The 19069-nt window shown below is 42.5% G+C and overlaps 1 protein-coding gene across 1 annotated transcript in view; it reads left to right on the plus strand.

Moving 5' to 3' along the window:
• The first annotated feature begins 862 nt into the window (after positions 1 to 862).
• PTCH1 (patched 1) overlaps positions 863 to 19069 on the plus strand; it is a 103820-nt gene continuing 85613 nt past the window's right edge. The window contains exons 1-2 of the mRNA XM_054987010.1: positions 863 to 1634; positions 3150 to 3342. Coding sequence (XP_054842985.1) covers positions 1260 to 1634; positions 3150 to 3342 — 568 coding nt within the window. The 5' untranslated portion in view covers positions 863 to 1259. The remainder of the gene's footprint in view (positions 1635 to 3149; positions 3343 to 19069) is intronic.

A 19069-nucleotide genomic window follows, 5' to 3' on the forward strand; every position in this document is an offset into this window, starting at 1 on the left:
GTAGTTTGGCTCTTCCAGGTTTTAAATCTGTTATTTCAAGTATTAAGGTTTCACTGTGGTCTTCGCTTAATGCAACTGGTTGTTTGCTTGTAAAGGCTTCTCTTTGCTTCAAAGAGAGAGAGAGAAAACTGGCTCTGTGCGCCGCAGTATCCACCACCCTGTCATTATCTGTGCAAGCCTGGGAATTCAGCTTGGACCTCCCAGGATTCGTTGCAGCTTGAGGCCAAAGTGCCTCCAGAAGGGCTTGCTTTTAAGGACTTAGGAAATCATTCAGTCTCTCTCTCTCCCCCTCTCCTTAAAAGGAATATGTGTGTGTGTGTGTGTGTGTGTGTGTTTGCATGTCGATCGCAAGGACATTCTGTGTGTATGTTTGTTTTAAAAGCCTCTTTCCCTCTCGCGCTTTCTCCTCTCTGTTAAAAACGTTCTTGAAAAGAAGGGGGAAAAGAGAAAGGAGGGGTGGGGGAAAAGAGAGAAGCATTCCTTAATGGAAGTACTGCATGCAAAGAAGGCTGGATCTCTTTAAGGCTCCCCTGAAGTTGGAGATGCACACACAAGGCTTGCCTGCCTGGGTGGTCTCTCTACTTTGGTGAGCTGTTGCTAAGCAGCTAATAATAGTCATGTTTGCTGAGTAATTTCTGCCCTCTTTGAGCCAATCGCAGCCCAGAAACCCAAGCCATCTGACAGCCCCAGGGGCGGGATTTCAGCTCTTTTTTCCCTCTCTCTCCCCTCTCTCCCTTTCACCCCTCCTCCTCCTCTTTATCCAAATGGAGAGAGTTCCTCCCCCCCCCCTTCATCTCATCTATTGAAGCAAGGGAGCTGCTGCTTGCTGCTGCATACACGCCGAGGAAGAAAGAGCGAGAGACACACGCAGCGAGAGGGGAGCCTGTAGAGACAGCTCCGCACCCAGACAGAATGGTACAGCACGCCGAGACGGAGCAGCAGCACTGAGATCAAGGCTCTCAGTCTCCAGCCCTCCTTCGCTCGGCTCGGCGAGAAGAGAGACCGACCGGGGGGAGCCTGGCTTTTCTTCAAGCGGCCGAAGGCTGAGGGGTCTGGAGAGCGATTCCAGCCGGAGGAGAAACGGTGGGGGGAAGGCGAGCCCGCTGAGCTGCCCCGGCCCCGCTCGCTCACGCATACTGGATGTGGGACGCGGCAGCGGCAGAGACCTCCAGATCCTCGCGAAATGTTGCAATGGAAGGCTCAAGGTCTGACTCGCCGGGAGCAGCCGCAGCAGCCGCAGCAGGAGCAGCCAACGCGGTATGAAGTGGTCTGTCAGCAGCAGCAGCAACAGAGAATCGCCTCCCAGCCAGACGTCCCCCGGTCCCCCTGGATCGCCCCGAAACAGCAGCCCCAGCGCGCTGGGGGGAGCCACGGCGGACCCACTCCCTGGGTCGCCAAAACAACAGCAGCTCCGGCTCTGCGGCGGCAACATGGCCTCAGCTGTTAATGCCTCGGAGCCGGAGAACAGCGGCGGCGAAGGAGGCGGCTGCAGGGAGCCAGATCGGCCGGGCAGAAGCGGCGGCAGGAGGCGGAGAAGGACCGGCGGGAACAGACGCGTCGCGCCGCCTGATCTGGAATATCTGCAGCGCCCGAGCTACTGCGATGCGGGGTTCGCCTTGGAGCAGATAGCGAAGGTGCCTGGTCGAGCTCTCGCTTCCTCGCCGCGATTTCTTTTTCTTTCAGGCAGGGCGTATTGGGAGGGGAGAGGAGGCGGTGGGAAGGGGCAGGATCGCCAGTAAAATGCTGGGAGAAAGTGAGGCTTGCGTGGAGGGGTTGCGTGTGGATGGCCGCGGCTCTTTAGCGGTGTTGAGGCAGCCCTCCTTCCTCCTGGCCGGGACAAACTTCTTTTGCTCTCTCCGCGTCTGTGCTTTCCTGTCCTATAGTTAAACTGACCCGGGATGGCTGCACTCTTTTGCTTTGTGTTCATTTCTCCTGTCCCCACTGGTGATCCCTGAGTATCCTCCCCTCATTCCCTTCAGCTTTGATTTCTGCCCAACTCTTGTAAAAATTTTGATTTCTGCCCAATTCTGTAATGCTTCATTCATCCTCCCCCCCTCCCCTTTCCACACATCTCAAGCCACACCGCAGCCTCTGCTCCCTCTAAGCGCGGTGCCTTCCCAAGGTAACGTTTCACCTCCAGCTGCAGAGAGGAGAGTGAAAGTTGTAAACAGATTGCTTCCTTCACTCTCCCCTGCTCCGATTCCGAGCGAACATCCCTTCAGAATCCTATCCCTCCAGGAAAGTCTCCAGGCTGGAAAAAGAGAGCTCCCAGTCGTTAGATTTGCTGAGAGTAGAAAATACTCAAAGTAAACAGCTTTGCTTTCCTTCGGTGATCGTATCGTTTCAGTGAGCAGAGAAGGATTTTTTTTAAAAAAGCTTTAGGAGAAAGCAAGAAATCCATGTGGCTGCCCTCTTCCGTTCACAAATATTGTCGTAACTTGCAGATGGCTGCTCTGCTTCCTAATTCCGATCGCACATTGCCTCCCAACCCTTTTGAAATGAATAAGTATTAAACAGATGATGTTAACTGCGTTGCTGACCACGTGAGGTCGTGCATTTTACTTGGGGGGGGGGCTCTAGAGATAGGGGAGGTCAAGGTGACAAGTACTTTCTTCTGGCAGTCTTCCAGAGCAAAAAGGGGGGCATTCTCTGTCCCCCGAAACGTTGCTTGACAGGTTGCGTTTAGATCTGCATGTTCGGATTTTGGAGCGTCGGACCCTATTAACTAGAAATATTTTATTTTGCAAATGGAATCAATAGGGAGCATTGGCTAAGGAGACGTTAATTCAATAAGGGAATGGGTACTGTCTGTCTCATTTATCCAGAGCTCCAGCTGTGATGTAGTCCCACAGCCTTGATTTATGAATAGGAGAGCCATTTGCAAAAAGACGTGTTCCACAGAGTTCCTTACTGAGTACCTGGGAGGGTGTGTGGGGACTGAGGGACACAATGTGCAGAGATGCCTACCCAGTGCCCAGGTCTGCCATGTTACTGTCACTGCTGTGATCCGATGTAAGCTGTAGTGCTTGTGAATGGTTATCTCTAGAGGGTGTTTGTGCTTTCATTTGGGATAGTTCTCACAAAACCACATGCAACAGCACACACACTACCACAGACCCTTGATTTATCAAACTTTCCTTGCATTTCAGGGAAAGGCTACTGGAAGAAAAGCACCATTGTGGCTGCGAGCAAAGTTTCAAAGACTGTTGTTTAAACTGGGCTGTTACATTCAAAAAAACTGCGGGAAATTTTTGGTGGTTGGCCTTCTGATATTCGGAGCTTTTGCTGTGGGATTAAGAGCAGCTAATCTCGAAACCAACGTGGAGGAGCTCTGGGTAGAAGGTAAGATTTGATCCTGATCCTTATTGCTTGGGGTGGGGGAGGGAGCAGGGGGGGAGAGATAATTTTCAGCTTTTGTTTTACATTTTTTTTCTTAGAAAGTCCTCCTTTCATCAAGGAGGAATGGTTGGTTTTTCTGCAGCTTTGGCTGGAGGCCAGGTGAAGTATACTGAGAGCTGTAATCCATTCTGGAGAGCAATGTGTTTGTGAGGTGCAACTGGAGGGAGAGGAGGAGGGCTGTGGTGTGGGGTGAAAAGAAGGGTGGCCCGTTGTGGTGGACTTGTTTTGAGGGGTACACAATCTCCCTCTGTCTCTGTCTGTGTGTCCTGTGAGAAGGAGATCATGGTGTCAGGGCAGGGGGGTAGTTGGGAGTTGACTATTTATTTCCTCTCAAGTGCATGAAAGAAAAGTCTGTCTGGAAAGTAGTCCACCCCCTTCGCCATTTTGTGTGTGTGTGTGTGTGTGTCCCTCAGCAGCAGGAACAGGAGGAACGTGATCGGCACAGCTCGGTAGGGCTGTGCTTGTGTGTGGTCCTGTTTTTTTGGATAGCTTTCAGCTTTGAGGGGAAAAAAATTGTCTCAAGGTAAAAAAAATGGAAATGTGAAGCGCAGACTGGAACGCATGTTGGAATGTTTGCAAAGCAGATTACTGGTCTCCCTGGGTGGGGACTCTGTTAATGGGGGGTGAGGGTGTTGCCTTTTATTCTTTTAAGGCACAAATGGATTTTAAAACGAAGTATAGAAGAGTTTTGTTTTTTTTAAAAAAAACAGTCTTTTGATTATGTCCTGTAGTTTTAATCAGTAGGGAAGAAATGGTTGCTTCACGTTAGGAATAAACTAAATATCTAAAATTTACTTTTGCAATCTAACTTTGCTAAGCAGATGTGGGGGGGTTTCTGTGACTGTGTGTTTATGATTTCTTAGCAGTTTCTGGATTTTGTATTTGATGTGAATAGAAATGCTCTGGAATGCATTGGAATACTGTATGCTTTCAAAAATTGTCTGATGATGTTTACTGAGAAGTATATTGCATTAACTTACTTCAAAGTAACTGTGCAGCCCTACTTTGTCTATTTGTTCCACTGAAGTGGCATTCTGGTGTTAACTTTGGTGATAACAGTGAAGTTCATCTGTATTTATTACAATTATATTTACTAACTGGTTCAACTCATAAATGACAACATGGAGGGCTCCATCCATTGCAGAGTGGTTGTATGTGTGTGCAGTAACCTCTACTGTATCACAAAAGCCCCCACACTCAGGCACCTCAGTCCAAATAAGAAACTGTCCATTCTTCCTGAAGGGTGAAGATGTGAGAGCTTAGATTATACTTTTGCGGATTAAAACAATAAATGTTATGCTAGCCTTAATAGAAAGAAGCTCTAAGATTTTTTAAAGATAAATTATCTTTGGTACGAATGAGTTTAAGGAGAGAAAACCTTGATGTGTATTCTTGCAATGACTATTGCAACAGATCAGGTGCTGTAAGGCCTATGCCTTAATTCTGAATTATCTACAGTGTCTAGTTAATAATGTAGGCCTCCTCCAAATAATAAGAATGCCAGAGCTAAATGTGGGTTTTGCAAAGCACAATGGCTAACACACAGGGTGGAAAAGGACATGAGGGGTTAGGAAGATTTTGTAATTGTTTAGGTATCCTATAGCAACCACAAGCCTTCCTGTATGAATGGCAGGTATTGGTTGAAGTCAGGGGGTCATGAACAGATTCTGTTTGTTTTTAATGACATGTGTTGCAGGATATATAAAAACATCCTGGGGATACGACCTTCAATGGGGATGTGTCAGATTATCCGTGTGTGAAATTGGGAACTCATATATGAAGAGGATTGATATCCAGATGGCAGTGTGCTCATGAAGGCCTTGCAGTCCATTGCCAGAAGCTGATTAATATGTTACAGTTATGACTAGTTTTTAGAAAGTACTCTGTGCTTTTTATTTAGACTCTTTCAGTGGAGCCTGTACAATCAATTCATTCAGTTCTTAGTTTACAGTAGGCTAGCCATCACTCTTAATCACATGCTAACATTCTGGTTCCAGCTTTTAAAGGCTATAGTCCTGCACCACCTATGTGTATGTTAACTCTAGTTGACTGTGATTGGGTTTACAGGCATGCAAGTGGATTTAGGTCTGAAGTCTTCTTTTTGTGGCTGGTTTACATAATCTGTCCTCCAAGATTGATGGTCCTATCTCTTACCACCTACTTTCCTGACAGTTTAATGCCCACAACTTTCTGATTATTGCAGTGGCAATTCCTCTGTGACTGAATGCATAATATAATATATGGCTCTTGGGAAAATAAAAATATGGTTTACAAAATAACTACTTGGTGTTCTTCTGCTGTGATGTCTTTTTTTGTTAGTATAGTATTATTCTATGGGAAGAAGATCCCCACTTTTTTCTAATGTCAGGGTTAGATGAAGTTCTCTGGATTTTTATTTTCTAGGTTATTTTCCTATTACTCTTGCAGTACTATCTTAAGCAAAGTTACACTTAAGACCATTGCCTTCAATGAAAAAGTGTCAGTCTTGTCATGATTACAATGTTAGCCATTGTAGCCTGTCCAATTTTCTTATTTATGCAGGTTATTAAATCTTAATATGACGCCTAGTTTAAAAAACGTAAGATGCTCATTTGTTTCCAGATTACACTGGGGAATGAAGGGAAGTAATTAAAACAAGCAAGCACTCCATTTAAGTTGGTTCCCATTCATTTTAGCCTGCTGGTACATGGACCACAAAAGCAAACATTGGGTAATATTGTGTGTTTAAACTGAAGACAGTATGTAATAGAAATAATCTGGGTAGGAAATGGTATGCTCTATAAGTTTATTAGATAAGTAATAGTTGAACATTCTACTCTACAGAGTGGAGTGGCCAACACTGTTATGGAAAGTATGGCATACATGCACTGGAAATTATAACATCCATGTTTGTTTCCAGATCTCTGCATTGACACATTATACATAGGAACATCTTGAGTGTAAGCCTCCTTCAGATGAATGGAAAAGCTTCTGCAATTCCCATTCTTTTCAACAGAACATATATTGGAGGTGTTCCCAGTGAATTGTGTCTGCAGTCTGAGTAACCATGCAACATGCCTTCTGTATTAAGATGAAATTAAGGAGGTTTTTGCTCAGAATGCCTTAATGAAGTTGGGTTTTTTTTACCACAGCACTTACAACCTAACTAGGCTGCAGATGTATATTATTGAGGATCACTTGTGGGGGGTTTGCTTGATGCACAGATGCTGCCTTGTAGCATTGGTCCTGCTAGCTTAGTATGGTCTGCTATGACTGGCAGCAGCTTTTCATGATCGTTGGCAGAGAAGGTCTTTCCCCAAACCTTCTACCTGAGATACTTTTGACCAGGGATGTCAGGATGAACTACGAAGGCTTCGTGTTGTGTTCCAACTTGTGCTCAACCACGGAGCCATAGTCCCTCCCTAAGTGAATTGTGTAGCAGTTTCTTATGCTTGTGGTGTGCCATACAAAGGAGGAGGCTCTCTTCTTCCCTTATAGTGAGATGGCTGAACTCCAAGTGGGAATGAGGAAACAGTAAATGTATTTCATAGAAGGAAGGAGGTACGATATACCTGAAAAGAGTTAACATACTCGAGCTTCTTCCCCTTTTGCTTCTTTGTAGTGTATGAAGCTGCTCTTTTGCCCTTAACAGCATTCTGCTCATTATGCATGAGTCCTGGAGTTGTTTCCATGGGACTATGAGGATATTCTGTAAATTCCTAATTACTTGGGAAGAAGAGGTTCTAATAGGCATGATAGTGGGAGTACAGAACTAGTGCTTCTTTGAGTTAATTGATAGAGGGATACATAGCATCATCTTACACACAAAAGAGTGTGGGGAATTTCATCCTCAAAGGCAGGCTAGCCCTGCTTAAGTGTAAAGGACTGTTACGGAATTAAGTGTAAGCTTGCAGTTATTTCCACAGACTGCAGAAGGACTAGTCTAAGATTGTAGTACTTGAGACACGCAGTTTGGGACGGTCTTAGTAAGGCACTGTTCAGCAACTGATCTGTCAGCGCAAGGGTTTAAGAAGACTGTGCAGGCTGGCGGGCCAAAACCTCCACTTCCTCCTTTCCCATGCAGGAGGGCTTATGAACAAGTCCTGTCACTGGAGCTGCTTACCCCACCCCTGCCCTGTTACCACTGGCTGAGTTCTTGAGAGGCAGGTGATACCCATCAAAAGCTAGCTTTGACCCTGGGGCTACCAGTTGTTGACTTTTACACTAAGATGACTTCAGTAGAGAAGCATATTGAGGAAAGCAGCCATTATCTCCCCCTCTCTCTTTTTCTTTCTTGCTCAGGAGTTTGAATATGTCAAACAGTATTAGCCAAATAAGGTGAATACTTCAAATGACTTAAAATAGATGTTCATGATTGTTGCAATAAAGACACTTTTATTTTTGTTGTTTAAGCTTTTTGAAAATTATTGCCTCTCAAGGAATTGTCAGTATTTATATTAGAATCCAGTCTGTTTTATGTAATGTCTGGTGGAATACTAGGGAACACAGTGTCAGAAGATATTACACTCTTTAAGACTGTTGCAAGTAAACTATAAACTTATAAAATCCCAACACAAACTTTCAAACTTCATTGTGAGAGTAAAGTTTGAATGAATTTTAAGATCATCCAGACTCCAAAGTGAATGATTAGCAGTGTATGTTTAAAGCTATTAGAGTTGAAATATTTATATAAGGCTCTGCAAAAACCCACCTGGTAGTCAAGTTCTCAGAAAAAGAAGCGGGTGAAGGGGATCAGAGACCAAAAGAAGCAGGGCTCAGAATCCTTCTTGTAATGTTCTTTTTCTGCTTTCTAACTTGTGCCAATACACTTTGACTTCTGTAAACCTGTTGGTACTGAGTGGCTTTCCTCTGGATCACATTTTGGTACAGAGCGATTTCCCCCTGAATCACTTCTTTGCAGTTAGCAGCATCTTGGAAGGAACATATATTACTTTTTTTTTCAACAAATGTTCTTGCTTTTAAAGTTGCCACTCAAAATATTTTACTTTTCTATCCCTGCATGTCCCAAAGTCACTAAACTTGTTCTGGTTGTCATACTTTCTAACCTCATAATCCAATGTTCCACATAAGTTTTCAAAAAAATTATTTAACTGGCCATCTTTCATTACATTTTCATTAGAAATGTTAATCTTAGAAGGGTTAATGCATATATTTTCTCTTTTAGACTATGGAAGACTTTATGTTAGAGAGCTCCAAATGTCACATTCAAAGGGTGCTGCTATAGTGGATCCATCTAGTTCAGCATCATGTCCCCCACATTAGCTGACCAGATGACCCACAAGGTTCCTCATAAGCAGAGGAACAGAGGGTAAAGCCTCCATCCCTTGTTGCCCCTCCCACTAACTGGCATTCAGAGGTATATTGCCTCTGAACATGAAGGCTGTATTTGCTATACTGATGAATAGCCATTGATGGATCTATCTTCTTATCCTTAAAAAAAACCCCAAATCTATCTATGTTATATGTTAGCAGATATCACTATATCCTGTTGTAGCAAATTCCACAATTTAGTTATATTTTGTGTGACCAATAATTTCCTTTTGGCTATCCCTGACCTGGTTAGCCTAGGCAAATCCAATCTTGTCAAATCTTGGAAGCTAAGCAGGGTCAGCCTTGATTAGTAGTTGGATGGGAACACCAAAGTTGCAGAGGCAGGCAATTACAAACTACCTCTGTTAGTCTTGAAAATCCCAGCAGGGGGCGCTATAGGTCAGCTATGACTTGATGGGAGCTTCCCACCACCACCAAATCTATGGCACATCAGCTGAATTGGGTGTTCTGGAATTCTATTTGAAATGGAGGACCACAGTACCTTCCCATGTGATGCTGAATTTTATAAGCCTCTGTCCCATTCCCCTTTATTCATCTTTCTGAGCTGAAAAGCCTGAGCCTTTTTTGGGGAACATTCCCACCCATGATTACTTTCATTGTCCTCTTCTGATCTCTTCTACTTCTATGATATAGTCCGAACTGGACACAGTATTCCAAATATGGCTGCATCATAGACATGTTCAAGGGCATTTGCTTTCATTATTCTCCAGTGTACTAATTTCACATATGCTCAAAATCCCTTCCTGTGCTAATTGTTCTACTCCTTTAGTAAGCGTACTTGTTGCTGTTGTTGCTGAGGAAAGTGTATCTATTAGTAAGCATAAAGTGAGTTAGAAATGAACCATGCCTTAGGTTTTAAAAAAAGAAATTATATTTTGAGCCAGGATTTTTGTTAAAATTTTTTTTTAAAGCTGACTCCATTGTAAAAGTCAGGATGGGCAGCAAGGTGCTAAAATAATAAAACAAACAAAAGGAACTAGGAGTCTTACACTGGACATGAATCAGCAGTGTGGTGTGTTAGCTAAAAAGGCAAATGCGATTTTAGGCCTTATCAGCTGTAGTGCCCAGATGGTATCCATTTACTCTGCTCCGGTTAGACTTCACTTGGAGTACTCTGTTCCATTTGGGGCACTACAGTATAAGAAGGATGTTGATAAGCTGGACTGTGACCAAAGGAAGGCAACAAAGATGGTGAAGGTTCTGGAGACCATGTCCTATGAGGAAAGGTTGAAAGAGCTAGGTATGTTTAGCCTGGAGAGGAGGTGACTGAGAATTGATACAATATCTCTCTTCAAGTATTTGAAGGGTTGTCACATACAGGATAGACCAGAGTTGTTTTCTGTTGCCCCAGAGAGTCTAACCAGAACTAATACAATAAAACAAAAAAGCAGTTTTGGGCTGAACATTAAGAACTTCCTGACAGAGTGGTTCTTCAGTGGAACAGACTTCCTGGAGAGGTGGTGGGCTCTCCTTCCTTAGAGGTATTTAAGAAGAGGCTAGATGGCCACCTGACAGCAATGATGATTCTATGACTCAAGATGAATGTACACAGATCGGGAAGGCATGAAGGGATGAACCAGCGCCTGGCTCTCTTGGCCCTTGCTTACATGACCAGGATAATGCCAATTGCACTTTGGGATCAAGAAGGAATTTTCCTCCAGGCCAGATTGGCTGAGGATCCTGCAGGTTTTTTGCCTTATTTTGGGCATAGAACAGGGGTCACTGGGAAGGTGGGGTGGGGGGGGGAGATAGCTGTGATTTCCCACATTGTGGAGGAAGTAGGACTAGATGACCCTTGGGGGATTCCTTCCTTCTCTACATTTCTAAATATTGAACTCTGTCCTCATACTACTCTATCCTTGGCCATCAAAACCCAATAGAATCATTTTCTAAAATGTTTTCTCTGGTCCTGATTTACCTAATATGAAGAAAAATGTATTTCCTCAATTTCTGGTAAGATTGATCTAGTTATGGACTTCATATATGATCAATGTGATATGGGTCTTGCCTTATAAAATACGATGGCCTTAGAATGCTTTGATGTTCAAATGCCACTTTTGTAGCAGTCATGGCAATCTCAGCAAGAAGAGATTCTCTCTCCTGTGAAGAGTAATAACAAGCTTAGGTCTGAACAAGCTTAGGTCTGACTGCTGAAACCTAATAACTGCTGACAATGAAAGTCCTTTAAGGTGAGGAATTATTATTCTCACATCCCTCCCCTTCTTGCATCGCACACCTGACATGGAAAACAAGAAATTGTGCTCGCAAACAATGAGATGTTGCTGTTCAGGAAAGAGGGGGGGCAAGAGAGAGAAGGAAACAAGAGTGTACCTATTCAGCAAAGGTTTCTTAGTCATGTTGGCAGCTCTTTAAGCCAAGCACGGTTTTTCTGATCAGCCCTCCTCCTTTTTCCAGACTGGTTGCTCTTTCAGGGAGGGTCGTAGATAGATTTCCACAAGGCAAATTTGCTGGGCCCAGAAGATATCAAATACATCCTAGATCTAAATAAGTGGTGCCTGTGCAATGTAATAACGTGCACAAGTTATTTCACATTATTTCAAACACATTTCTTCTTCCCATTTTGAAATGTTATGGAAATAATCATCTTCAAATGAGTAATCATAGCATTGCTCTTGGACTGCTTAGCATCAACACCGGGAGGGTTGTAGTCGTACTAGCTGTTCCGCACAACCTTGGTGACAATCTGTTGGTTTTTTTCTTTGTTATACTCTTTAATTTTTTTCCAACGAGCCAAATTGATATTATATTCTTAATTTGTTTCTGTGGATTTTTCTGTATTAATATTCAGTTTATCCTTTTTATATATTGCAACTTATTGCTCTGCTGTTACCACCCAGCAATGCTGCAGAAATCTACCCCAGTTACCTTAACAAATGATTGGTACTGTAATCCCTTTAACAAGTAGTATCATTCCTCAGCATGTTGTTTCAGAAGGAATTTTGAAATTTTCAGCTACAGTTAACTGAAATTGGTGTGTAGCGTAGAGAAGGTTACAAGGGCACAAAAAGGAGCTAGAGAGCAGCTTCTCAGGTCATTGGGTAACTTTTTAATAATAGTTTTTGCTAGAAAAGAGTTGCTGGCCAATTTTATTTTACTTCATTTATATCCTGCCTTTCTCCCCAATGGGGACGCAAAGCAGCTTATATCATTCTCTTGTCTAGCAAGGTGGTAGATTGCTGTAGGTCTGCTACCACTGACAGGTAACCATTTGTTCAAATACCTGGATACTCTGTCTGGAGTTAACCTGTTATATCAGGAAATGGCCTAGTGCTCCTTGATGTGCATTCATTTCTGATATGTGTATTCATGATTTTGTAGTGATTGGAATCTTTTTGGAACGCTTCTTCTTGCTAAGCTGCATTAAACTTTAAGCAGATCAGAAAAAAAGAAATGAATGGCAAAGGAGTAGTTTCCTTATTGCTGAAATACAAGCAGCCCTTCATGTGTAACCTGTTGCAGCTTACTATTTCTATTTCCTTTCCTTGATCTTTTCATGCAATATAGGAGTGATTGAAGACTTGGCTGTAAAGAAATGGAGACAGTTAAGGCATTTGTTTCCCAAGGGTTGCCAACTTCCTGTTGTAACAGGAATTTTAAACAAATATTTCAGCTAACTTAATGAGTTTGGATGCATATTCAAGTATCAGGTTTCCTCGAATGCCATGGAAGATGTATCTTATAAGCTGAATGGGCAGAAAACATGCTTCATCAGCAACAACAGGTATTACATGACCCTCCAACCATTCCCTTTAAATTAGCAGTGCAGGCGTAAAGAGTGTGGAGAGTGTAGTACACTTCCTTGAAAGGTATGATAGAATTAGTCAATTGCATAAAAATTCAGGGAGAGAAGTAGAATAAGTAGTGGAGTCTGACCACTGAAAAAGACACTGGTGTAGATGAGGTAACTTGGTGTTTAAAATAGTTGTATTTGGGAAGGAATACGTACCAAAGGGTTTCTGAATGGAAGCAATGGAATGTGGAGAAGAGGCTTTGGGGAGTTGAGAACTCAAGTACAGAACTGCTGAAGGAATTAAAGGTGTGTGTATGTGGAAGAGTGGCATATTGGTTTGGATGGCGAAGGATCTCTTTAGAAATTAACCACCTCCATCTAAGACCCTTACCCCGGACATCTGTTGAATGGGGAACTTCACCCTTTACCTTACCCTTCACCACTATCTGAGGGCACAATGATGCTCCAATCTTTCCGTATTGTCAATCTTTTAAAAAGCAACAGCAAGGGAAACCATTTTGGATTGGGGCCATGCTGCATCAGGGATAACAGAAGTTACATTCTCAGTTGCCTAGCAGGAAGAAAAAAAGAGGCAACTTCTGTCTGCCTTGGAGGGAAGGATTAAAATTCCCCTGAACCAGTCCCATGGCCCCAGTCCAAATCAGCACCCCTCCTGCCACTGCTTATAAATAAAATGAAAGACACTGAGAAATAGCAGGATTTGCATCTTGTTTAGCTATATCCTGAACTTAACATGTGGTAATGTGCAAATACTGGCTATGCCAGACAAATGGCTACCTCTTATATAGTTAATAAGCTTGGGAACAATTTAATCATTCCTCTAAGTGACTTTGAGAGCCATTCTTGGTGCTTATGGGCAGGCTCCTATTGAAAATGTTATTCTCTGAGCCTGGAGAGAATTATGTTCATTTTCATTGGTTGTGGATAAATGCTAGAATGCATTTCTGTACTGTCAGTGGAGTTTTCTATAGAAGTACTAAATACACCAATGACAGACTTAAGCCTTGTTCTTAACTTTTTAAAAATGAGCCCCCCACCCAGACAGTAGAAAAACAGCCCTGTTGCTCAGTGCGAGCTCAAAGGCCCTTTATTCTTGTCACAATTAGACTTATTTAATTGCATCAACATGATGCTAAAATTGTTGCTCAGCTATGCAGCTCACTTGGTGGCCTTGGTCAAGTTGCTGCCTCAGAGCTTAAGATATTTCAGAGGGTTACAGTGAGGATGATATGGAACAAGAGACCTTTTTACAGTTACGATAGCCAGTTTTTTCTTTAGTCCTGTTTACTGGTGGGGTAACTGTGTAAGTCTGAGGCAGTAAAACCAGAAAGGACTTTTGAGGCACCTCAAAGACTAACTGATTTACAGTATAGACCAGAGTTACTCCCTTCTAAGCCCATTGATTCTAATGGCTTTGGTAGGACATAGCTTAGTACATTTTTATCCCTCCAAGAAGCTTAGGGAAGTGTATATGGCGCTTCCCATTTTATCCGCATGATACCCCTTTCTCGTTGGTTAGGTTGAGAGAGAGTGGCCCCACCCAGAAAAGTTTCATGGCAAGCAGGGGTGTGAACCTGGGTTTCCCCTGTCGTAGTCCAGCATTCTCCCCCCTTATTAGACGTTTTATATCTGTATTATTAGACGTTACATCTTAGACAAGTTACATCTGATAAGCTGGGTCTTTAGCCCATGAAGGCTTAAACTACAGTAAAATTGTCTGTCTTTAAAGAGCTGCAAGATTCCTCTTTATTTTAATTTACCAAGTGGTAAGCCCACCATTCTTGGAGTTCCACGTAAGTGGTGAGAACAATCCTCACCGCTAATCAGAAATCTGGAAAAGCAAAGGAATGGTAAAATCTGTGGAGGTGTGAATGGACTATAAATTGGTGAGACATTTAGACACACATTGCACTAAGTTACTACTTGGGACCAGTCACTCCTCATACAAGTGTCAAGCTTATTTTGAGAATAATTTTTCTCATAGTGACCCTGTGAAATCAAGAGTGAGCAAGAATGGGTGACACAAGTGTGCTCCATGACTGACACAGGGATTCTGCACTTGGTTCATCCCAGTCCTGGTCCAGTAGTCTTGCCAGTACAACATGCTAGACTGATGCGTATGTTGTCACAGTTAAAGGACTGGGAACAGGCTGTGGGACTGCACTCTCTCCTTCAGGCCTTTTTATCTCACACATGAATTTCTGCCTCCTCCCCTTCTGTATTCACCTATGGCTATTTCTGCATACCATTAACTGAGTAACAATAACAGAGGTTTGATGTAAGGTTAAGGTTTTGAAGTCCCTTTCAGTACTAACTTTGGATAATTTGGGTGTAGGCATAATAACTCACCATGGTTAACTTTGGAGAGGAAAAACTGATAATCTTATACTGGATTAGAGAGGCTGAAAGTGGAGCATGCAGTTCTCTATCCAGTCTCTTAGACATTGCTTAACTGGTGAGGGGGAGGAATCATAGCCCTGTGGCAAGGTACATGTTTTGCATGGAAGTCCCAAGTTCAATTCCTGACAATTCTGTTTAAACAATCTTCACTAGCAGATCTAGAAAGTATATTCTTCCTGATACTTTGGAGAATTGCTGCCAGTCAGTGGACATTTTGAAGTTAGGTGCATCAATAATTTGATTCAGTCTAACACTTGATGAGAAGATCTGTACTGTTATGGCTGAGCTGCCCGTTGGTAAATAATTGTCTGTGTTTACCTACCTTCAGCCACTTTGAGATGATGACATGCAATGGATCACTTATCATTAAAGGCATCTATTATCTATTATAAGAAGCAATGAAAGAAACTGCAAAGTTGAGCTGAAAAATTGAACTTGGCTTTTGTTTTCTGTGTTCTATTAATTTCTAGATTGAGTGGGCAATGTAATAGCTGGTATTCTTTCCTGCATTCAGGAACATGTTGTTTCTGAGACAAGAGAAGTACTGCCTTCACTCATTCATCTGCTCTTACGTTTGGTTTTCCTATTCTACAGAACATTTATGACTGCACTAAGGGATCGGAAGACATTTTTCCATTTCACTGTTTATTACAAAGTTTAGATTTTGCATGCACAAATTTACACATAATTTAATAAAGAGTGCAGTCCTCTGTAGCTGTTGAAAAGCAATCTTTGTTCCATTTTAAAAGACGCAAGCCTGATCCTCCAAACCACATTTTTGGTTTGTCTTCCCTTGTCCTGCATGTTTTTTTCTGTCATTTCCTGGTTTTCTTGTTACCATAATGTGGTGAGATGTCCATACTGGCAAACTGCAGTTTGTGTCCTGTATCCAAATCAAGGTTTGCAAACATGGTTTGAAGTGGATTTGCATTGCAATGCATGGTTGGGAGGCAGGTGCTAACTGATTCATCAATGTTTGTGCCACCTGGTTAAAATGGCAAGAGAACAGACAGAGGGAGGAAAAAATGGGTTCATGATGTCAAAACAGAAAGTTTTGAGAATTCTCTTTTAGACAAAGAACAGCTTATTTACTGGTTTTTGTTGAGTGATGCTTAATAGCTATATACTATCTGCGTGGTTGCCTAATGGAGCTGTTATCTCTTCTCTCATGAATTCTCAAAGATGTGTGGAAAACACCCAAACCAAACAATTTGTGACATTTACAACCACGCCAATATCCTTCTATTACATTTGCTTTCTTGGTACCTCCTATTATGAAATTCTCTATTTGGTGGTGTCTGAGGTACTTATGGTACTACTTGGAATCTCTGACCAGCAGGTTTGAAAGTGCAACTAGATCCTTTGCTTATGTGCTCAACTGTTAAGAGACTCCAAAATATGACAACTTCCAGATGTCTGAACTAACTGATCCTTTTGTTTAGATTATGCTCCAAAGCTGATGCCTAGATTAGTGCTGGCTGGATGAAGCTATGGGAGATTTGTCTGGTTTTCACAATCCCGTGTTTACATTTCATATAGATGTCTCCTTCAAAGCTGACCTTTCTGTGACCTGCTAAAACCATGCCCACTAGGATGCCAGCTATAACTTGCCCACAACTCTTCTTTTTTAAAGCATCTTGGGATAGATTGCTAACCTATGATCCTAGGTTAATTTTTCCAATAGACATGAGTTGCAATTTTCAGTTCTCATTCATCCAATCAAGATTACACTACTGCATCAATTTTTCTTTCTCGTTTGACAAATTTATGATATAGTGAGAAAATGGGAATTGTCCTCTATGCATTTTGCAAAGTCTATACAAAAAACATATTGGGTAATCAAAATAAAGTGGCTTGGAAGATCCTACCACAAACCTCTGGAAGGATATCTGTCCATTGATAGGAGGATATTGGTCCACAGAACATAACTTCTTTGCATCCCCCTCCCACTGCAGCTTGCGAGTTCCCCTGAAATGTTGCTTCTTGGTAGTGGCAGCCCCCCAGATAGAGTCAGAGTAGTCTGTAGAGAGAGTGGAAATCAGCAACCTCTCCCTTCTGTCAGGAAATCCTTCTCCGCATTCAAACCTCTCTCTGCTAACGTTGGTAGGGGTCCACATAGGGTTGCCAGATCCCCTTATCCTTCATGCACACACCTTCCTGTGCTTGTGCAATGATGTCATCATGCTGGCACTAGAGCTTGCATGTGCTTTGTAGCAGGCCAATTTGGGCCCCAAACAACCCATGCAGGGCCCAACTTGGCCTGCTATGAAGCATGAGAGTGCTTTCAGGGCTGCATGATGATGTCATTCCCGGGAAGCGACATCATTGCACCACCTTGGGAGTGTGCCTGGGAGGCCTGTTCCTGTGCCTTAACCCCCCCCCCCCACAGCCAGGTGAGTGGTAGGGATACCAGGGGACTGGTATCCCTAGGACCACATGGCGATATGTTCATGTTCAGAATACAAATTTTTTGGAGGATTGTTTCTGTTCTGTATCATATTATGATGCTTTTGCTGTTTTGTTTGATATTCAAACATTATTATTGTACCTTTTGAATATACCACACTAGGTTATATTGGCTTCTCTGAATTTAAGAGCTTGTCAGTCTTTTTTCTTAGCCTGAGTTTATGTGATGAAGTATTTAGAGTGTTAAACTTGAACTGAGGAGACCCAGGTTCAAACTCCCACTTTCTCATGAAGCTCACTTAGCCTAAGATACTTCACAAGGTTGTAAGGGAGACATGAAAGAGGGAAGAATGGCATGTACTGCCTTGGGTTCCTTGAAGGTGTTCTTGGTCACCAGGCACAAATCGCCACTCGGCCATGGAAGCTTGCTGGCTAGCAGCCACTGACCTATCTTCCATGAATTGGTTCTGTCCCCCTTTAAAGCCATCATTGTACCTCCTGGCAGTGAATTCCACAATTTAATTACTCACTGACTATATAAAGAAGTATGTTTGACAGGATCCCACTGTTTGGCCTCTTTAATCTGCCTATCTCACTTTTATCCATCCCTTTTTCCAGGGAGCTCAAAGAAGGTAACACAGGTTTCCTTCTTCACATTTTATTTTCACAACAGCCCTATGAGGTAGGCTAGAGCAAATGACTGGCATGAGGTAATTTAGCAAGCTTCATGGTAAAACAGGTGCTCGAACCCACCCCCATCCTAATTCAGTACCCTTAACCACTAAACTGTGCTGGCTTTCTGGCCATGATGACTGCTGTGCTACAGATTTCCCAACCAGCCTTAAAATGCTTTTTCTCCACATTATCTTATAAAATTTTCAAATGCTGCACTTTTGCAGAAGCAAATATTTTAAAGTTACACAGTTCATGGCACACACGAAATGGATGAAGTTGGAAGGGGACTTTGGATCTGTAAGCCCTTTTCATTCATTGACAATAAGAAAATTGTCTAGAGGAAACTACCCCCTCCCCATTTACTGAACCAGCGTATTTGTGCTTTTGAGCCAGTAATCAGAAGTGAAGTGCAACTCACTAGGAATGAGCACAGTTAAGTCAACTCGTAGGGTTTTTTCCCCTCCCCTTAAATCATTGCTTAAGGGCTTCTGGCCTCTAGCTCAGGAATCCTGCCCAAAAATGCCAGATGTATTACACAGTCAAGTCTTGCAATGTAAACAGTGCTCTGTGCCATGAGAGCAGGGTGGTCCATCTCTGATTTTTTTTTTTTTGGGAGAGGGGAAAAAAAAATCTCCTGCTCTGAAAAGAGCACAGTAGTTGTAGTGTTGTTTAAGTTCTTGGCTGCACAGCTAAGTTTCTGGGGCTGCAAAAGCCTGGATAAATTAATACTTGGGACTGGCAAGGAATATCAGCTGAAACTGAGATGCTGGAAAGCAAAACGTGGCATTGATTGTACTTTTTAGTTTATTCAACTTTTTAAAAAATGGATTTTTTTTAGTATAGTCAGAATAATTAAACATAAAACTAGCCAAATTATAATTACAGGGCTGAAATAAGAGCATTCTATTAATTCAGTTTCATAAAATCATTAAGATTAAATTCAGTGGGTATTGGCCCTTTGGAGAGTTTTTATGTGGGCCCATATAAATGGGGTAACATATAGTAACAGCTGCAATGAAATGAGGTGAGCTTCATTGTTACCTTCTTCACTTGAATGCTCTTCTATCCTCATTGCAAATAAACCCA

The sequence above is a fragment of the Eublepharis macularius genome, chromosome 8, assembly GCF_028583425.1.
Source record: "Eublepharis macularius isolate TG4126 chromosome 8, MPM_Emac_v1.0, whole genome shotgun sequence".
NCBI classification, from domain to species: domain Eukaryota; kingdom Metazoa; phylum Chordata; class Lepidosauria; order Squamata; family Eublepharidae; genus Eublepharis; species Eublepharis macularius.